The sequence below is a fragment of the Bos mutus genome, chromosome 9 (genome assembly GCF_027580195.1).
Source record: "Bos mutus isolate GX-2022 chromosome 9, NWIPB_WYAK_1.1, whole genome shotgun sequence".
NCBI classification, from domain to species: Eukaryota; Metazoa; Chordata; class Mammalia; order Artiodactyla; family Bovidae; genus Bos; species Bos mutus.
In genome coordinates this window covers 40,952,141-40,968,179 of record NC_091625.1, presented here as the reverse complement: position 1 = coordinate 40,968,179, position 16,039 = coordinate 40,952,141, and the positions used below count along the sequence as shown (strand labels likewise).

The following is a 16,039-nucleotide window of genomic DNA, read 5'->3' as shown; positions in this document are numbered from 1 at the left end:
CTCATGATGTACTCTGCACATAAGTTAAATAAGCAGGGTGACAATGTACAGCCTTGAAATACTGCTTTCCCAGTTTTGAGACAGTCTGTTGTTCCATGTCTAGTTCTAACTGTTGCTTCTTGACCTGCACACAGGTTTCTCAGGAGGCAGGTAAGGTAGTTTGGTATTCCCATCTCTTTAAGAATTTTCCACAGTTTGTTGTGATCCACACAGTCAAAGCTTTGGCATAGTCAGTAAAGCAGAAGTAGATGTTTTTCTGGAACTCTCTTGTTTTTTTGATGATCCAGTGGATGTTGACAAGTTGGTCTCTGGTTCCTCTGCATTTTCTAAATCCAGCTTGTACATCTGGAAGTTCTTGGTTCACATACTGTTGAAGCCTAGCTTGAAGGATTTGTGTGTGTGTGTGTGTGTGGTTTATTTTTTTATTTTTATTTTTTTAAATTTTATTTTATTTTTAAACTTTACAATATTGTATTAGTTTTGCCAAATATCAAAATGAATCCGCCACAGGTATGCCCGCGTTCCCCATCCTGAACCCTCCTCCCTCCTCCCTCCCCTACCCTCCTTCTGGGTCGTCCCAGTGCACCAGCCCCAAGCATCCAGTACCATGCATCGAACCTGGACTGGTGACTCATTTCATACATGATATTATACATGTTTCAATGCTATTCTCCCAAATCTCCCCACCCTCTCCCTCTCCCACAGAGTCCATAAGACTGATCTATACATCGGTGTCTCTTTTGTTGTCTTGTACACAGGGTTATTGTTACCATCTTTCTAAATTCCATAGACATGTGTTAGTATACTGTATTGGTGTTCTTCTTTCTGGCTTACTTCACTCTGTATAATAGGTTCCAGTTTTATCCATCTCATTAGAACTGATTCAAATGTATTCTTTTTAATGGCTGAGTAATACTCCATTGTGTATATGTACCACAGCTTTCTTATCCATTCATCTGCTGATGGACAGCTAGGTTGCTTCCATGTCCTGGCTATTATAAACAGTGCTGTGATGAACATTGGGGTACACGAGTCTCTTTCCCTTCTGGTTTCCTCAGTGTGTATGCCCAGCAGTGGGATTGCTGGATCATAAGGCAGTTCTATTTCCAGTTTTTTAAGGAATCTCCACACTGTTCTCCATAGTGGCTGTACTAGTTTGCATTCCCACCAACAGTGTAAGAGGGTTCCCTTTTCTCCACACCCTCTCCAGCATTTATTGCTTGTAGACTTTTGGATCGCAGCCATTCTGACTGGCATGAAATGGTATCTCATAGTGGTTTTGATTTGCATTTCTCTGATAATGAGTGATGTTGAGCATCTTTTCATGTGTTTGTTAGCCATCTGTATGTCTTCTTTGGAGAAATGTCTGTTTAGTTCTTTGGCCCATTTTTTGATTGGGTCATTTATTTTTCTGGAGTTGAGGTGTAGGAGTTGCTTGTATATTTTTGAGATTAGTTGTTTGTCAGTTGCTTCATTTGCTATTATTTTCTCCCATTCTGAAGGCTGCCTTTTCACCTTGCTAATAGTTTCCTTTGTTGTGCAGAAGCTTTTGAGTTTAATTAGGTCCCATTTGTTTATTTTTGCTTTTATTTCCAATATTCTGGGAGGTGGGTCATAGAGGATCCTGCTGTGATGTATGTCAGAGAGTGTTTTGCCTATGTTCTCCTCTAGGAGTTTTATAGTTTCTGGTCTTACGTTTAGATCTTTAATCCATTTTGAATTTATTTTTGTGTAAGGTGTTAGAAAGTGTTCTAGTTTCATTCTTTTACAAGTGGTTGACCAGTTTTCCCAGCACCACTTGTTAAAGAGATTGTCTTTAATCCATTGTATATTCTTGCCTCCTTTGTCAAAGATAAGGTGTCCATATGTGTGTGGATTTATCTCTGGGCTTTCTATTTTGTTCCATTGATCTATATTTCTGTCTTTGTGCCAGTACCAGACTGTCTTGATAACTGTGGCTTTGTAATAGAGTCTGAAGTCAGGTAGGTTGATTCCTCCACTTCCATTCTTCTTTCTCAAGATAGCTTTGGCTAATCGAGGTTTTTTGTATTTCCATACAAATTGTGAAATTATTTGTTCTAGCTCTGTGAAGAATACCGTTGGTAGCTTGATAGGGATTGCATTGAATCTATAAATTGCTTTGGGTAGTATACTCATTTTCACTATATTGATTCTTCCAATCCATGAACATGGTATATTTCTCCATCTATTAGTGTCCTCTTTGATTTCTTTCACCAGTGTTTTATAGTTTTCTATATATAGGTCTTTAGTTTCTTTAGGTAGATATATTCCTAAGTATTTTATTCTTTCCATTGCAATGGTGAATGGAATTGTTTCCTTAATTTCTCTTTCAGTTTTCTCATTATTAGTGTATAGGAATGCAAGGGATTTCTGTGTGTTGATTTTATATCCTGCAACTTTACTATAATCATTGATTAGTTCTAGTAATTTTCTGGTGGAGTCTTTAGGGTTTTCTATGTAGAGGATCATGTCATCTGCAAATAGTGAGAGTTTTACTTCTTCTTTTCAATTTGATTCCTTTTATTTCTTTTTCTGCTCTGATTGCTGTGGCCAAAACTTCCAAAACTATGTTGAATAGTAATGGTGAAAGTGGGCACCCTTGTCTTGTTCCTGACTTTAGAGGAAATGCTTTCAATTTTTCACCATTGAGGATAATGTTTGCTGTGGGTTTGTCATATATAGCTTTTATTATGTTGAGGTATGTTCCTTCTATTCCTGCTTTCTGGAGAGTTTTTATCATAAATGGATGTTGAATTTTGTCAAAGGCTTTCTCTGCATCTATTGAGATAATCATATGGTTTTTGTTTTTCAATTTGTTAATGTGGTGTATAACATTGATTGATTTGTGGATATTGAAGAATCCTTGCATCCCTGGGATAAAGCCCACTTGGTCATGGTGTATGATCTTTTTAATGTATTGTTGGATTCTGATTGCTAGAATTTTGTTAAGGATTTTTGCATCTATGTTCATCAGTGATATTGGTCTGTAGTTTTCTTTTTTTGTGGGATCTTTGTCAGGTTTTGGTATTAGGGTGATGGTGGCCTCATAGAATGAATTTGGAAGTTTACCTTCCTCTGCAATTTTCTGGAAGAGTTTGAGCAGGATAGGTGTTAGCTCTTCTCTAAATTTTTGGTAGAATTCAGCTGTGAAGCCATCTGGACCTGGGCTTTTGTTTGCTGGAAGATTTTTGATTACAGTTTCAATTTCCGTGCTTGTGATGGGTCTGTTAAGATTTTCTATTTCTTCCTGGTCCAGTTTTGGAAAGTTGTACTTTTCTAAGAATTTGTCCATTTCTTCCACGTTGTCCATTTTATTGGCATATAATTGTTGATAGTAGTCTCTTATGATCCTTTGTATTTCTGTGTTGTCTGTTGTGATCTCTCCATTTTCATTTCTAATTTTATTGATTTGATTTTTCTCCCTTTGTTTCTTGATGAGTCTGGCTAATGGTTTGTCAATTTTATTTATCCTTTCAAAGAACCAGCTTTTGGTTTTGTTGATTTTTGCTATGGTCTCTTTTGTTTCTTTTGCATTTATTTCTGCCCTAATTTTCAAGATTTCTTTCCTTCTACTAACCCTGGGGTTCTTCATTTCTTCCTTTTCTAGTTGCTTTAGGTGTAGGGTTAGGTTATTTATTTGACTTTTTTCTTGTTTCTTGAGGTATGCCTGTATTGCTATGAACTTTCCCCTTAGGACTGCTTTTAAAGTGTCCCACAGGTTTTGAGTTGTTGTGTTTTCATTTTCATTAGTTTCTATGCAAATTTTGATTTCTTTTTTGATTTCTTCTGTGATTTGTTGGTTATTCAGCAGCGTGTTGTTCAGCCTCCATATGTTGGAATTTTTAATAGTTTTTCTCCTGTAATTGAGATCTAATCTTACTGCATTGTGGTCAGAAAAGATGCTTGGAATGATTTCTATTTTTTTGAATTTACTAAGGCTAGATTTATGGCCCAGGATGTGATCTATCCTGGAGAAGGTTCCATGTGCGCTTGAGAAAAAGGTGAAATTCATTGTTTTGGGATGAAATGTCCTATAGATATCAATTAGGTCTAACTGGTCTATTGTATCATTTAAAGTTTGTGTTTCCTTGTTAATTTTCTGTTTAGTTGATCTATCCATAGGTGTGAGTGGGGTATTAAAGTCTCCCACTATTATTGTGTTATTGTTAATTTCTCCTTTCATAGTTGTTAGCATTTGTCTTACATATTGCGGCGCTCCCGTGTTGGGTGCATATATATTTATAATTGTTATATCTTCTTCTTGGATTGATCCTTTGATCATTAGGTAGTGACCATCTTTGTCTCTTTTCACAGCCTTTGTTTTAAAGTCTATTTTATCTGATATGAGTATTGCTACTCCTGCTTTCTTTTGGTCCCTATTTGCATGGAAAATCTTTTTCCAGCCCTTCACTTTCAGTCTGTAGGTGTCCCCTGTTTTGAGGTGGGTCTCTTGTAGACAACATATGTAGGGGTCTTGTTTTTGTATCCATTCAGCCAGTCTTTGTCTTTTGGTTGGGGCATTCAACCCATTTACATTTAAGGTAATTACTGATAAGTATGATCCCGTTGCCATTTACTTTATTGTTTTCAGTTCAAGTTTATACACTGTTTTTGTGTTTCCTGTCTAGAGAATATCCTTTAGTATTTGTTGGAGATCTGGTTTGGTGGTGCTGAATTCTCTCAGCTTTTGCTTGTCTGAGAAGCTTTTGATTTCTCCTTCATATTTGAATGAGATCCTTGCTGGGTACAATAATCTGGGCTGTAGGTTATTTTCTTTCATCGCTTTAAGTATGTCTTGCCATTCCCTCCTGGCTTGAAGAGTTTCTATTGAAAGATCAGCTGTTATCCTAATGGGAATTCCCTTGTGTGTTATTTGTTATTTTTCCCTTGCTGCTTTTAATATTTGTTCTTTGTGTTTGATCTTTGTTAATTTGATTAATATGTGTCTTGGGGTGTTTCACCTTGGGTTTATCCTGTTTGGGACTCTCTGGGTTTCTTGGACTTGGGTGATTATTTCCTTCCCCATTTTAGGGAAGTTTTCAACTATTATCTCCTCAAGTATTTTCTCATGGTCTTTCTTTTTGTCTTCTTCTTCTGGGACCCCTATGATTCGAATGTTGTAGCGTTTAATGTTGTCCTGGAGGTCTCTGAGATTGTCCTCATTTCTTTTAATTAGTTTTTCTTTTATCCTCTCTGATTCATTTATTTCTACCATTCTATCTTCTAATTCACTAATCCTATCTTCTGCCTCTGTTATTCTACTATTTGTTGCCTCCAGAGTGTTTTTAATTTCATTTATTGCATTATTCATTTTATATTGACTCTCTTTTATTTCTTCTAGGTCCTTGTTAAACCTTTCTTGCATCTTCTCAATCTTTGTCTCCAAGCTATTTATCTGTGATTCCATTTTGATTTCAAGATTTTGGATCAATTTCACTATCATTATTCGGAATTCTTTATCAGGTAGATTCCCTATCTCTTCCTCTTTTGTTTGGTTTGGTGGGCATTTATCCTATTCCTTTATCTGCTAGGTATTCCTCTGTCTCTTCATCTTGTTTAAATTGCTGAGTTTAGGGTGTCCTTTCTGTATTCTGGCAGTTTGTGGAGTTCTCTTTATTGTGGCGTTTCCTTGCTCTGTGTGGGTTTGTACAGGTGGCTTGTCAAGGTTTCTTGGTTAGGGAAGCTTGTGTCAGTGTTCTGGTGAGTGGAGCTGTATTTCTTCTCTCTGGAGTGCAATGAAATGTCCAGTAATGAGTTATGAGATGTCTATGGTTTTGGGGTGACTTTGGGCTGCCTGTATCTTGGAGCTCAGGGCTGTGTTCCTTACTGCTGGAGAATTTGCTTGGTATGTCTTGCCCTGAAACTTGTTTCGCCCAGAGAGGTTTACAGCATTATATGGAGAAGAGCAGAGTGAGGAGGGAGTTAGATGTGACCCGAATGAGATGAGGTGGAGTCAATAGAGGAGAGAGTGGGCTATTCAGCATCTCTTCCTTATGTGCACTCCACAACTGGACCACTCAGAGTTGTTCACAGAGTTATACAGAGAAGAGAAGAAGGAAGAAGGTGGCAGAGGTGGCCAGGAGGATAAATGGGGGGAATGAAAAGGAGGGAGACAGATCCAGCCAGTAATCAGTTCCCTAAGTGTTCTCCACCATCTGGAACACACAGAAATTCACAGAGTTGGGTAGAGTAGAGAGGGGTTAGGGAGGAGACACAGGCGACCTAGTGGAGAAAAAGGAGAGTCCAAAGGGAGAGAGAGCAGTTAAGCCAGTAATCTCACTCCCTAGTGAAAAATGGGTACTGAAGATTGGGTTCTTAAAGGTACAAAATTGGTAACAAATACATAGAAGCAAAAATTTAAAATCTAGAGTAGAGTTTGGAATTTCAAAAATATGATGTTAAAGAAAAGAAGAAGGAAAAGAAAGAGAGAAAAAACGAACAAACAAAAACAAACAAGGTTGCAAAAATTATACAGAAAATATAGGTACAAAATTGATAACTAATACCAAAAAGCAAAAGTTAAAAATCTAGAGTAGAGTTTGGAATTTCAAAAATACAATGTTAAAAAAAGAAGAAGAAAAAGAAAGAGAGAGAAAAAAACAAACAAGAACAAACAAGGTCGCATAAATTATAAAAAAAAAAAAAATTCTGGTACAAAATTGATAAATACCAAAAAGCATAAATTAAAAATCTAGAATAGAGTTTGGAATTTCAGATATACAATGTTATTTAAAAGAAAAAGAGAAAGAAACAGAGAAAAACAAAAAGAAAAAAGAAAAAAGGGTCACAGAAATTATATAAAAACAAAAACAAAAAAAAACTATAGGTACAAAATTGATAACAAATACTAAAAAGCTAAAATTAAAAATCTAGAGTAGAGTTTGGAATTTCAAAAATACAATGTTAAAGAAAAGAAGGAAAAAGAAAAAAAAAGTCAAAAAATTATTAAAAAATATATATATATGAAGTTTGCTTTAAAAAAAATAGTCTTTTTTTTTTGCAAAGTAATTGGTTATAAAAGTGGAAATTAAAGGAATAATAGAGGACTTAATTTTTTTTTTTTTTTTATAGGCTCACTTGTTCAGTCGCACTGAGGGGAGGTAGGGAGGGATGCTGCAAACAAATAACACTGGTGTGTGCTCGCAGTGCCTCAGCCACACTGGGTCTGCCCGCAGTTCACGACACGTGTAGCCTCTCTGCCCACGCTGCTCAGGCTCTAGGTTGCTCCGCCGGGAACCATCCGCGGCCCGCCCTGGGCTGCCTGTACTTCCCGGGTCCAAGCCGCTCAGGTTCAGGCACTCGGGTAGTCCTCAGAGGCGCAGACTCTCAGTTGGGCCTGCGTTTTGTGCCCTTCCCAGATCCGAGCAGCTCAGGTGATGAGGTGTTTTGCGCGCGCGATTGCTGCGACTTATCGCCTCCCCACCGCTCGGTTATCTAGTTTTGCACAGGCACACCTTCTCAGGCAGATGTTGACCATCCAGACCCCCAAGAAGTTTTAGTTAGCAAAGAAGCCTGCTTACAGTTTTATAGATAATGTCTCTCTGGGGCTGCGATTGTCAATCGCTTCTGGCTCTGGCTGCCTATCACCGGAGGGGGATGGTCTGCCGCCAGCTATCTCTGTTCAGTCCTTTATTCTGTGTGTGGGTCTGGCAGTGTCATAGGTTAGGGCTGGCTTTTCGCGTGGTAGATATCCCACAGTCTGGTTTGCTAGCCCAAATTATTTCGCTCAGATAGTGCTCGGGGTATTTAGGCCAGATTCTTGCGATGCAGCCCGTGCGGCGCCTCCCTGCCCAGCCCCCGCTTGCTAATGGCGTGTGCAGGCGTCTGCGCTGCTTCTCCACTGGGAGAGTTACCGTAGGGCTTGCAATGTGCGGGTTTTAATTATTTCTTTTTCCTCCCTGTTATGTTGCCCTCTGTGCTTCCAAGGCTCGGCACAGATTCGGCAGTGAGAAGGTTTCCTGGTGTTTGGAAACTTCTCTCTTTTTAAGACTCCCTTCCCGGGATGGAACTCCGTCCCTCCCTCTTTTGTCCCATTTTTTGTCTTTTGTATTTTTCCCTACCTCCTTTCGAAGACTTGGGTTGCTTTTCTGGGTGCCTGATGTCCTCTGCCGGCTTTCAGAAGTTGTTTTGTGGAATTTACTCAGCGTTTAAATGTTCTTTTGATGAATTTGTGGGGGAGAAAGTGTTCTCCCCGTTCTACTCCTCCGCCATCTTAGCTCCTCCTTCTAGCTTGAAGGATTTTGAGCATTATTTTGCTAGCATGTGAAATGAGTGTAATTGTGTGGTAGTTTGAACATTTTTTGGCATTGCCCTTCTTTGGGATTGGATTGAAAACTGACATTTTCCAGTCCTGTGGCCACTGCTGAGTTTTCCAAATTTGCTGTCATATTGAGTGCAGCATTTTAACAGCATCATCTTTTAGAATTTGAAATAGCTTAGCTGGAATTCTATCACCTCCACTATTTTTTTCATAGTAATGTTTCCTGGATGAAAGCAAATTGAACTGTCCTCTGACACACAGAGGAAGCAGTATCAGAAATGACAGATAAGAGGCACTTGGAAGAGGTTCATGCCTTTGTGTTCAGGCAATAGCAATCTGACCAAGTCAGAAGTTTCTTCTTGACAGAAGTCCTCTATTCTCTTTGAAAAATCTCCAGGGACTTAGCGAACTTCTGTGAGAGATTGAACAACTTGAATTCACCTCTGCACATTATCTCTTCTTCTGACTTCAGGTTCAACCGCCATATGTCTCACTATGCTCTTCGGGGGCAGATCATAGCATACTGCAACAGCCTGAGAGCCCTACTGGACGATTTCCCTACTATCAGAGATACTTTTTTCATGGTGGGACAACGACAAGAAAATAAGGAGTTGAGGGACTCCAGTGATGGCCTCAAGAATGACCCCAGGTGTGGAATTTTCTTTTGAGCTTGTTATTCCCCCATCCCCTCCCCACTCCTCCCAGGGTAGAGGTTTATTGAGTTTGGTGTTTAACCTTGATTTTCTGTCCAGAAGGGCAAAAGAAAAGAGTTAATACTCTAAGAATAAGAGTATCTTTGTATTTGAATACAGAAGGAGTTCTTTGTTTATGGGCTGTATGACTGCTTTTTCAATCTATGAAGTTTTGTTTTGCCCTGGAGTACCCAGAAATTTTCATCAGTCACACCCTTTTACATAAGCCAGAATCTAAAATAAGCAAACAAATAAGTAGACATAATCTAGAACTGTTGTGGCTTTAAATATTCAGGAAAAAAAAAAAAAACAAACTATACTTCAGTGCTTTGGGTAAATCAGTGTCCTTCTGTACTTCTCTGATATCAGTCAGTTCGGTTCCATTGCTCAGTCGTGTCTGACTCTTTGCGAGCCCATGAATCGCAGCATGCCAGGCCTCCCTGTCTATCACCAGCTCCTGGAGTTCACTGAGACTCACGTCCATCGAGTCAGTGATGCCATCCAGCCATCTCATCCTCTGTTCTCCCCTTCTCCTCCTGCCCCCAATTCCTCCCAGCATCAGAGTCTTTTCCAATGAGTCAACTCTTCACATGAGGTGGCAGTGTCCTGCTAAGGATTCTAAGACACCCCAAGCTTATGAGATTGTTGTGATTGATTGGCAATGACCATGGTCAAGGAAAGGGAGAAAGGAGGCCTCCCTGCTTGTGTTTGCCATCTCCTTGACTAGAAGAGTCCCATATATTCTATAGGTTTAAAATTCTAAGATGCTACTTAATCCTTAAAGAGCTGAAACATACTGTTTAGTTTTAGCAGAGACACCCTGCCCCTGAACCAGAACCTAAATAGAAGAGGGGCCAGGGGAAGCTCTCCTGCAAAGAAGGATGCCCCTTGAGAGCTCTGTGGCCTTCATGGCTCTAGAGTAGACTGGAGTCTGGAGACTAGGCTGATGCTTGGCCATACTCCCAGGAGCAAGGAGTAGTGGTGTTGGCTGATGGGTGATTGAAGAAGGGACTAAGAGAGACGACACTAATACTCAAGCCCTTACTGTGTGACAGGCAGATCCACCACTCTCCCACACAGCTGCTTTATGAATAAGAAAGTGCTGTTTCCTCTGGGCAGGGGTAGTCCCATGCCAGGGTGCAGAGTTTGGCAAGTCAAGTATAGGCTGGATTTTAGCTACTGTTGGTTGCCTCAGAGCACAAACTGAACAATGGCACATGGTAGCTTTGGTGCCAAGAGCTGTATAGCAATGAATTAAACATGGTTCCCGCCCTTCAGGCAAGGGGAAATAGACAATGACCAAACATTGTGATAAAAAATAAAACTAAAGTATAATGAAAGAACCCACCAGGAAATACTCAGTATTATCTGAAGGATCAGGGAGGTGGGGATGAAGAACTAGGTGGGCTTCAGGGAAGGGGGTACACTAAACCTGGGTCTTGAAAAGACTAGTGTTTCAGGTGGACAAGGAAAGAAATTCAATTCAAGCTGGGAGACCCACATAAATATGAGACAGCATATCTCATGATATGAGACAGCCATGTGGACCTCCCCGTGGCTCCTGTTCCAGGGTATATGAGAATGAATTTGGGAAGCAGAATAGATAGTGCAACGGGCAAGATCCAGAAGTCTGCTCTTTGTCCTTCAACAAACAGGCTTCCTTGGTAGCTCAGACAGTAAAGCATCTGCCTGCAGTGCAGGAGACCTAGGTTCAATCCCTGGGTCAGGAAGATCCCCTGGAGATGGAAATGGCAACCCACTGCAGTATTCTTGCTTGGAGAATTCCGTGGACAGTGGAGCCTGGTGGGCTACAGCCCATGGGCTCACAAAGAGTCAAACATGACTGAGTAACTAACACTTTCACTTTCAAACAGGGAGAAGGGGGGCAAGATGATTGTTGGTGCCCATTTAGGAACCTACTGAAACTGCGCAGACAAGAGATGTTTAGGGAGGTTAAATCAGCGAGGTGCTGGGTTTAATGCAGAACTGAGTGAGGAGAAGGAAGAGGAATCTAGGATGTTACCCAAAGTCTCTGGCTTGTGAATAAAATGATGGTAGTCTTGCTGTTGTTTAATGGGTACAGAATTTCAGTTTTGGAAGATGGAAAAAAATTTTTTTCTGGAGATAAATGGTGGCAGGTTGCACAACAGTGTAAATGGACTTAATCCACTGAAATGTGCACTTAAAAACAGTTAAAATGGTAATTTTATGTTATGTATATTTTATCACATTTTTTTAATGGGGGGAAAAAAAGAATGGTCATGCCATTAAGAGGAGAGATGTGGAGGGGGAGATAATGAATCACAGCTCAGAGGCACCAGCTATGAATATCTTTCCTTGGTCTCCCAACAAGTCTCAGACTCTTCTTATTCTAGATGTTCTCCACTTTCACATACTTCCATTCCTCCACACATCCATCACAGCATCATGCTTGCAAATCTAGCTGCCTCTGGAATGTAAGATCCTTGAGGGCAGAGCCTATCTTCACTTCATACCCTGGGTGTGTACCTCTGCCTTGGACCTTGGTTTGAAAGAGAGGATGGGGAGGGGTAAATGAGCCCTCAGGAAGTGGAGGCAGTTCCAGCCCCTTTGATTCAATTATGAAATAATAGACCATGTCATCATCTGCTGCTAGGAATCTGGTATGAGGCTTAAGGAAGATTTGGAGTTACTGAAAAAAGGAAATGGACATGAGAGCTGATCAAAGGAAAGAAAACCAATTTTTCTTGGCGTGACACAGCTCAGACTGGAAACCATTTATTTGTTGCATCAATAAATTTAGCGGTGTGATTTCCTCCAGCTGTGCTCAGCAACATGTGACTAGAAGCAGAAAGCAGACTAGCTAGAGGGATCCAGAGTTGGAGTTTTGCTAGATGGATGGGCTGTAAGTACGAAGAAGTAAAGAATTGAAGGTGCTGGTGGGAGTGTAGTTCGCATGATCAGCTGTGCTCATTGTTGATTGTAGTGTTTCTTTGGAGCACCTTTGAACAAATAACAGAGATAGGACGAGATTAAGCTGGTTTTGATCTGCTCCAGGACAGGACACTTTCAAACTATGGTGGGGCTTCCCTGGTAGCTCAGATGGTAAAGAATCCACCTGCAATGCAGGAGATATGGGTTTGATCCCTGTTCAGGACGATCCCCTGGAGAAGGAAATGGCAACCCACTCCAGTACTCTTTCTTGCCTGGAGAATTCAATGGACGGAGAAGCCTGGTGGGCTACAGTCCATGGGATCGCAAAGAGTCAGACACGACTGTGTGACTAACTTTAACTTTCAGGACAGGATAGTCTGACTTTTTGGTGGCTGAAATAAGAGAAGTTCTCCAAGCTAACACCACCATACTTTGTTTCTGAACTTCAAATTACCTGTTTAAAATACTGAGACTTGAGACTAACCCAAGTAGAGTTTTAAAAATTTTAAGTTTCATATTCAGAATGTTTGATATGGAAAACATTAGACCTCAGTTAAAATGAATTACATTTTATTTTAGGAAATGAAATGGGTCATCTGAATTTCTCCTAAGGACCCAGAAATAATGACAATCAAAAACTGCCCCAGTGATTTCCAAAATGCTCTCTAGAAGGTGAAACCCTCCCATTGAGAGTCCTTGCTATAGACAATGGAGTGTGAATGGAAACTGCGCACAAGAGAGCTATGGGGTCAGTAGGACCTGAGGGGTAAAGAAGGAAGCATCTAAAAACCCTGGGTTCTGGTTTTGAGGACTTGGAGGTTATGGTTCTCTTAACACAGGACGAAGCCCAGGATCGGGGTGTGGGTGCGGGTGAGGAGTTCAGTTCTTGCCTTTTTTGACTGAGGTGGTCTGAGGCACTGCCAGCCAAGGTGGAACAAGTTGGGACCAAGGAACTATGTAAGGGCTTCTGAGGAACTGGCCATGTTCTATACCCCAGGCCAGGTAGTAGGTAACTGGGCTGTGTGAATCCTTAAACCAGACATATATGAATTATGTTTGTAACCAAAAAACTGCTATACTGGTGCCTAAGAAATGATAAAGTATTGAGTTGGCCAAAAACTTCAATCAAGTTTTTGTAATATCTTATGGGTAAACCTGAAACAACTTTTTGGCCAACCCAATATCTGAAGAGGGGCTTCCCAGGTGGCAGCTAGTGGTAAAAACCCTTTACCAATGCAGGAGACTTAAGAGATGTGGGTTTGATCCCTGGGTCGGGAAGATCCCCTGGAAGAAGGCATGGCAACCCACTCCAGCATTCTTGCCTGGAGAATCCCATAGACACTGGAGCCTGGCAGGCTACAGTCCATGGGGTCTCAAAGAGTCTGACACAACTGAAGTGACTTAGCACAACATAGGAAGGAGGAAGGAAAAGAGGGCCTGAGTCTGGAGAACTTGACAGGAATCTGGCAGGGAAGGAAGGAAAACAGAGGCTGGTCTCTGGAGCCTGAATTCTACAACTGGACAAATCTGTGCTTAAATCTCAACTTCTTCTCTTACAAGTTGGTTAGGCAAGATCTTTGTAACCTGGTTGGTCAGTCAGTCAGTCAGTCAGTACAGTCGCTCAGTCGTGTCCAACTTTTTGCGACCCCATGGACTGCAGCATGCCAGGCCTCCCTGTCCATCACCAACTCCAGTTTACTCAAACTCATGTCCATTGAGTTGGTGATGCCATCCAACCGTCTCATCCTCTAACCTGGTAGGGCCTCTGTGAACCAGGAACAGCATAGGAATGTCTCAAGTTTGTCATAAGAATTAAGTGAGAAAATTGTCACCCCCAGTATGGTGTCAGTGTTGTAGCCACACGTTCTGGGAAACAAACTCACTCAGAAGGACAATGCAGATAGTGGAGTGCAGTTTATTACACTGGCCGGCCCAAGGCAGAGTCTCCTCTTAGCCTAGGACCCCAACCAGTTTTTGTGAAAACCTTATATACCCCTAGGTGTACGTGCCCAAACCCACCTCCCTAAATTCCCTAAAACTAGCCTGAACAAAGGAAAAGAAAGATACAAAGATAACCGTGATTCATATGCCTTAGGCCTAGGTAGTTAACAGTGGACCATTATCAATAGGCCTGTGCTCATACCCCAATAAGCATAATAGAATTCATGATTCTATTTGGTTACACAGATAATTAGGGTATTCTTTTAGGGGACGGAGAGTCTAGGTATGAGCCCTGGGGCTCTTCCATCTAGGGGTCTGGTTTTCCAGTTGGTATGTGGTTTCCATAGATACTGGGCATATAGATCAGAGTCCATAGTCCAGCCCAAGATGGAGTCCTGCTTTCTGGCCTGTTCTGTTTCCTCCTTCAGTTCAGTCGCTCAGTCGTGTCCGGCTCTTTGTGACCCCATGAATCGCAGCACGCCAGGCCTCCCTGTCCATTCATGCCCTCTCTGCTTCCTTTCTTATCACACCTTTCCCTGCGTCTGTGCCCACGCCTTCTTCCCAACACAGCTGAGACTAAAACCAGCCCAACTGCTCTTCTCCCAGTGAGTTATTTATAACTGTGTCCCCTTTATTTATAACTGCGAGCTGCCTGAAAAGGAGTCCTGCTGCCCTCGGGCTTAGACATTTGATGTGTGTGTCACCGCAATGCGAGCTCTGGCGCTGCGGCTGGAGGGCGGAGGTATAAATAGTTCACACCGGGAGCCCCTTTTAGAGAGAGAAACGCTGTACTACCGGATCTCTCTTCTCATACCGCAGGAGTTTTCAGCCCCGGCCACGGCGTTTGCTGTCTGCTGATGGGAAAGTCTTCCTCAACTTATGGTTCATACCCCATCCTTCTGAAGTGCTGGTTATGTTCAAAACTCTGCCAGAAAAGGTTTGTATTTTTTTATCTGTGCCAGAATGGAAACTGGCTGTTTTTATGTCCCACAGTTAAACATGTCAGTTTCAGAGAATATCTCTTGTTGGTTTTTTTTCCCAGGAACATTTAATAACTGAAATCTCTCAGCTTCTCATATTTTGCTTGCTTTATTAGAATTTCCCTTGTGCCTCGTTATTTCATAGTTCTGCTTCTCCGTGGTCATTACTGAACACTAATGGAGCTTCTGAGACTCCTTATTAATCCTTAATTTCCTCCCCAGCTCCAAGAAAACCCCACCCTAATGTGCTGAAGCTGAAGAGAGGTTGAGATCACACTTAATCACAGTAATTAGCTGGTTTCTGTTTTTTCAGGAGTTCCTCTAAGTACCTCATTTACTGATAAAGGTTAACCATTAAAAAGAATAGATACAGAAATACGTAGTGCATTCAAGTATTAACTAAATAAAATGCAGTGTTGAAAATGGCAATTTGGGAACATTCTGATTTTTCTTTGTAAGTGAAAACCTGCTTAGCAATCTAAGATTCTCACCCTTTCCACCCCCTCCTTTTGAGGTGTGGGGCTTCCCTGGTGGCTCAGATAGTAAGGAATCTGCCTGAAATCCAGGAGATCCTGGTTCAGTCCCTGGGTCGGGAAGATGCCCTGGAGAAGGGAATGGCAAGCCACTCCAGTATTCTTGCCTGGAGAATTCCATGGACAGAGGAGCCTGGCGGGCTATATACAGTCCACGGGGTTGCAGAGTCAGACATGACTGAGCAACAAATACTTGTTGCTTCTGCTGCTAAGTTGCTTCAGTCGTGTCCGACTCTGTGCAACCCTATGGACAGCAGCCCATCAGGCTCTGTCCACTGGATTCTCTAGGCAAGAATACTGGAATGGGTTGCCATTTCCTTCTACCAACTAATACTTATTGAGGTGTAATTAACAAATAAAATTGTATATATTTAAATTGTACAGCATGATGATTTGATATACATTATAAAATGATTACCACAGTTAATACATTCATCACCTCACATAGTTACTTTTTTTGTTTTTTGGAGGTGAGAATGCTTATCCAACGCTAACAAAATTTCAAGTATACAATACAGTGTTAATAACTATAGTCACCATGCTGTACATTAGATCCTCAGAACTTATTTATGTTACCTCTTGACCACATTGCACCATTTCCCCCTTCCCCTGGTGACCACTTTTCTGTACGTTTGACCTTCATTTTTAGATGCCACATATGAGTGAGATCATACAGTGTGTCTTTCTCTGTGGCTTATT

General features: G+C 41.2%; 1 protein-coding gene across 1 annotated transcript in view; it reads left to right on the top strand.

Moving 5' to 3' along the window:
- Nucleotides 1–16,039, top strand: part of LOC102274514 (coiled-coil domain-containing protein 162) — a 150,272-nt gene that overhangs the window by 66,516 nt on the left and 67,717 nt on the right. Inside the window, exons 17-18 of the mRNA XM_014481478.2 lie at nucleotides 8,754–8,930; nucleotides 14,647–14,764. Coding sequence (XP_014336964.2) covers nucleotides 8,754–8,930; nucleotides 14,647–14,764 — 295 coding nt within the window. The remainder of the gene's footprint in view (nucleotides 1–8,753; nucleotides 8,931–14,646; nucleotides 14,765–16,039) is intronic.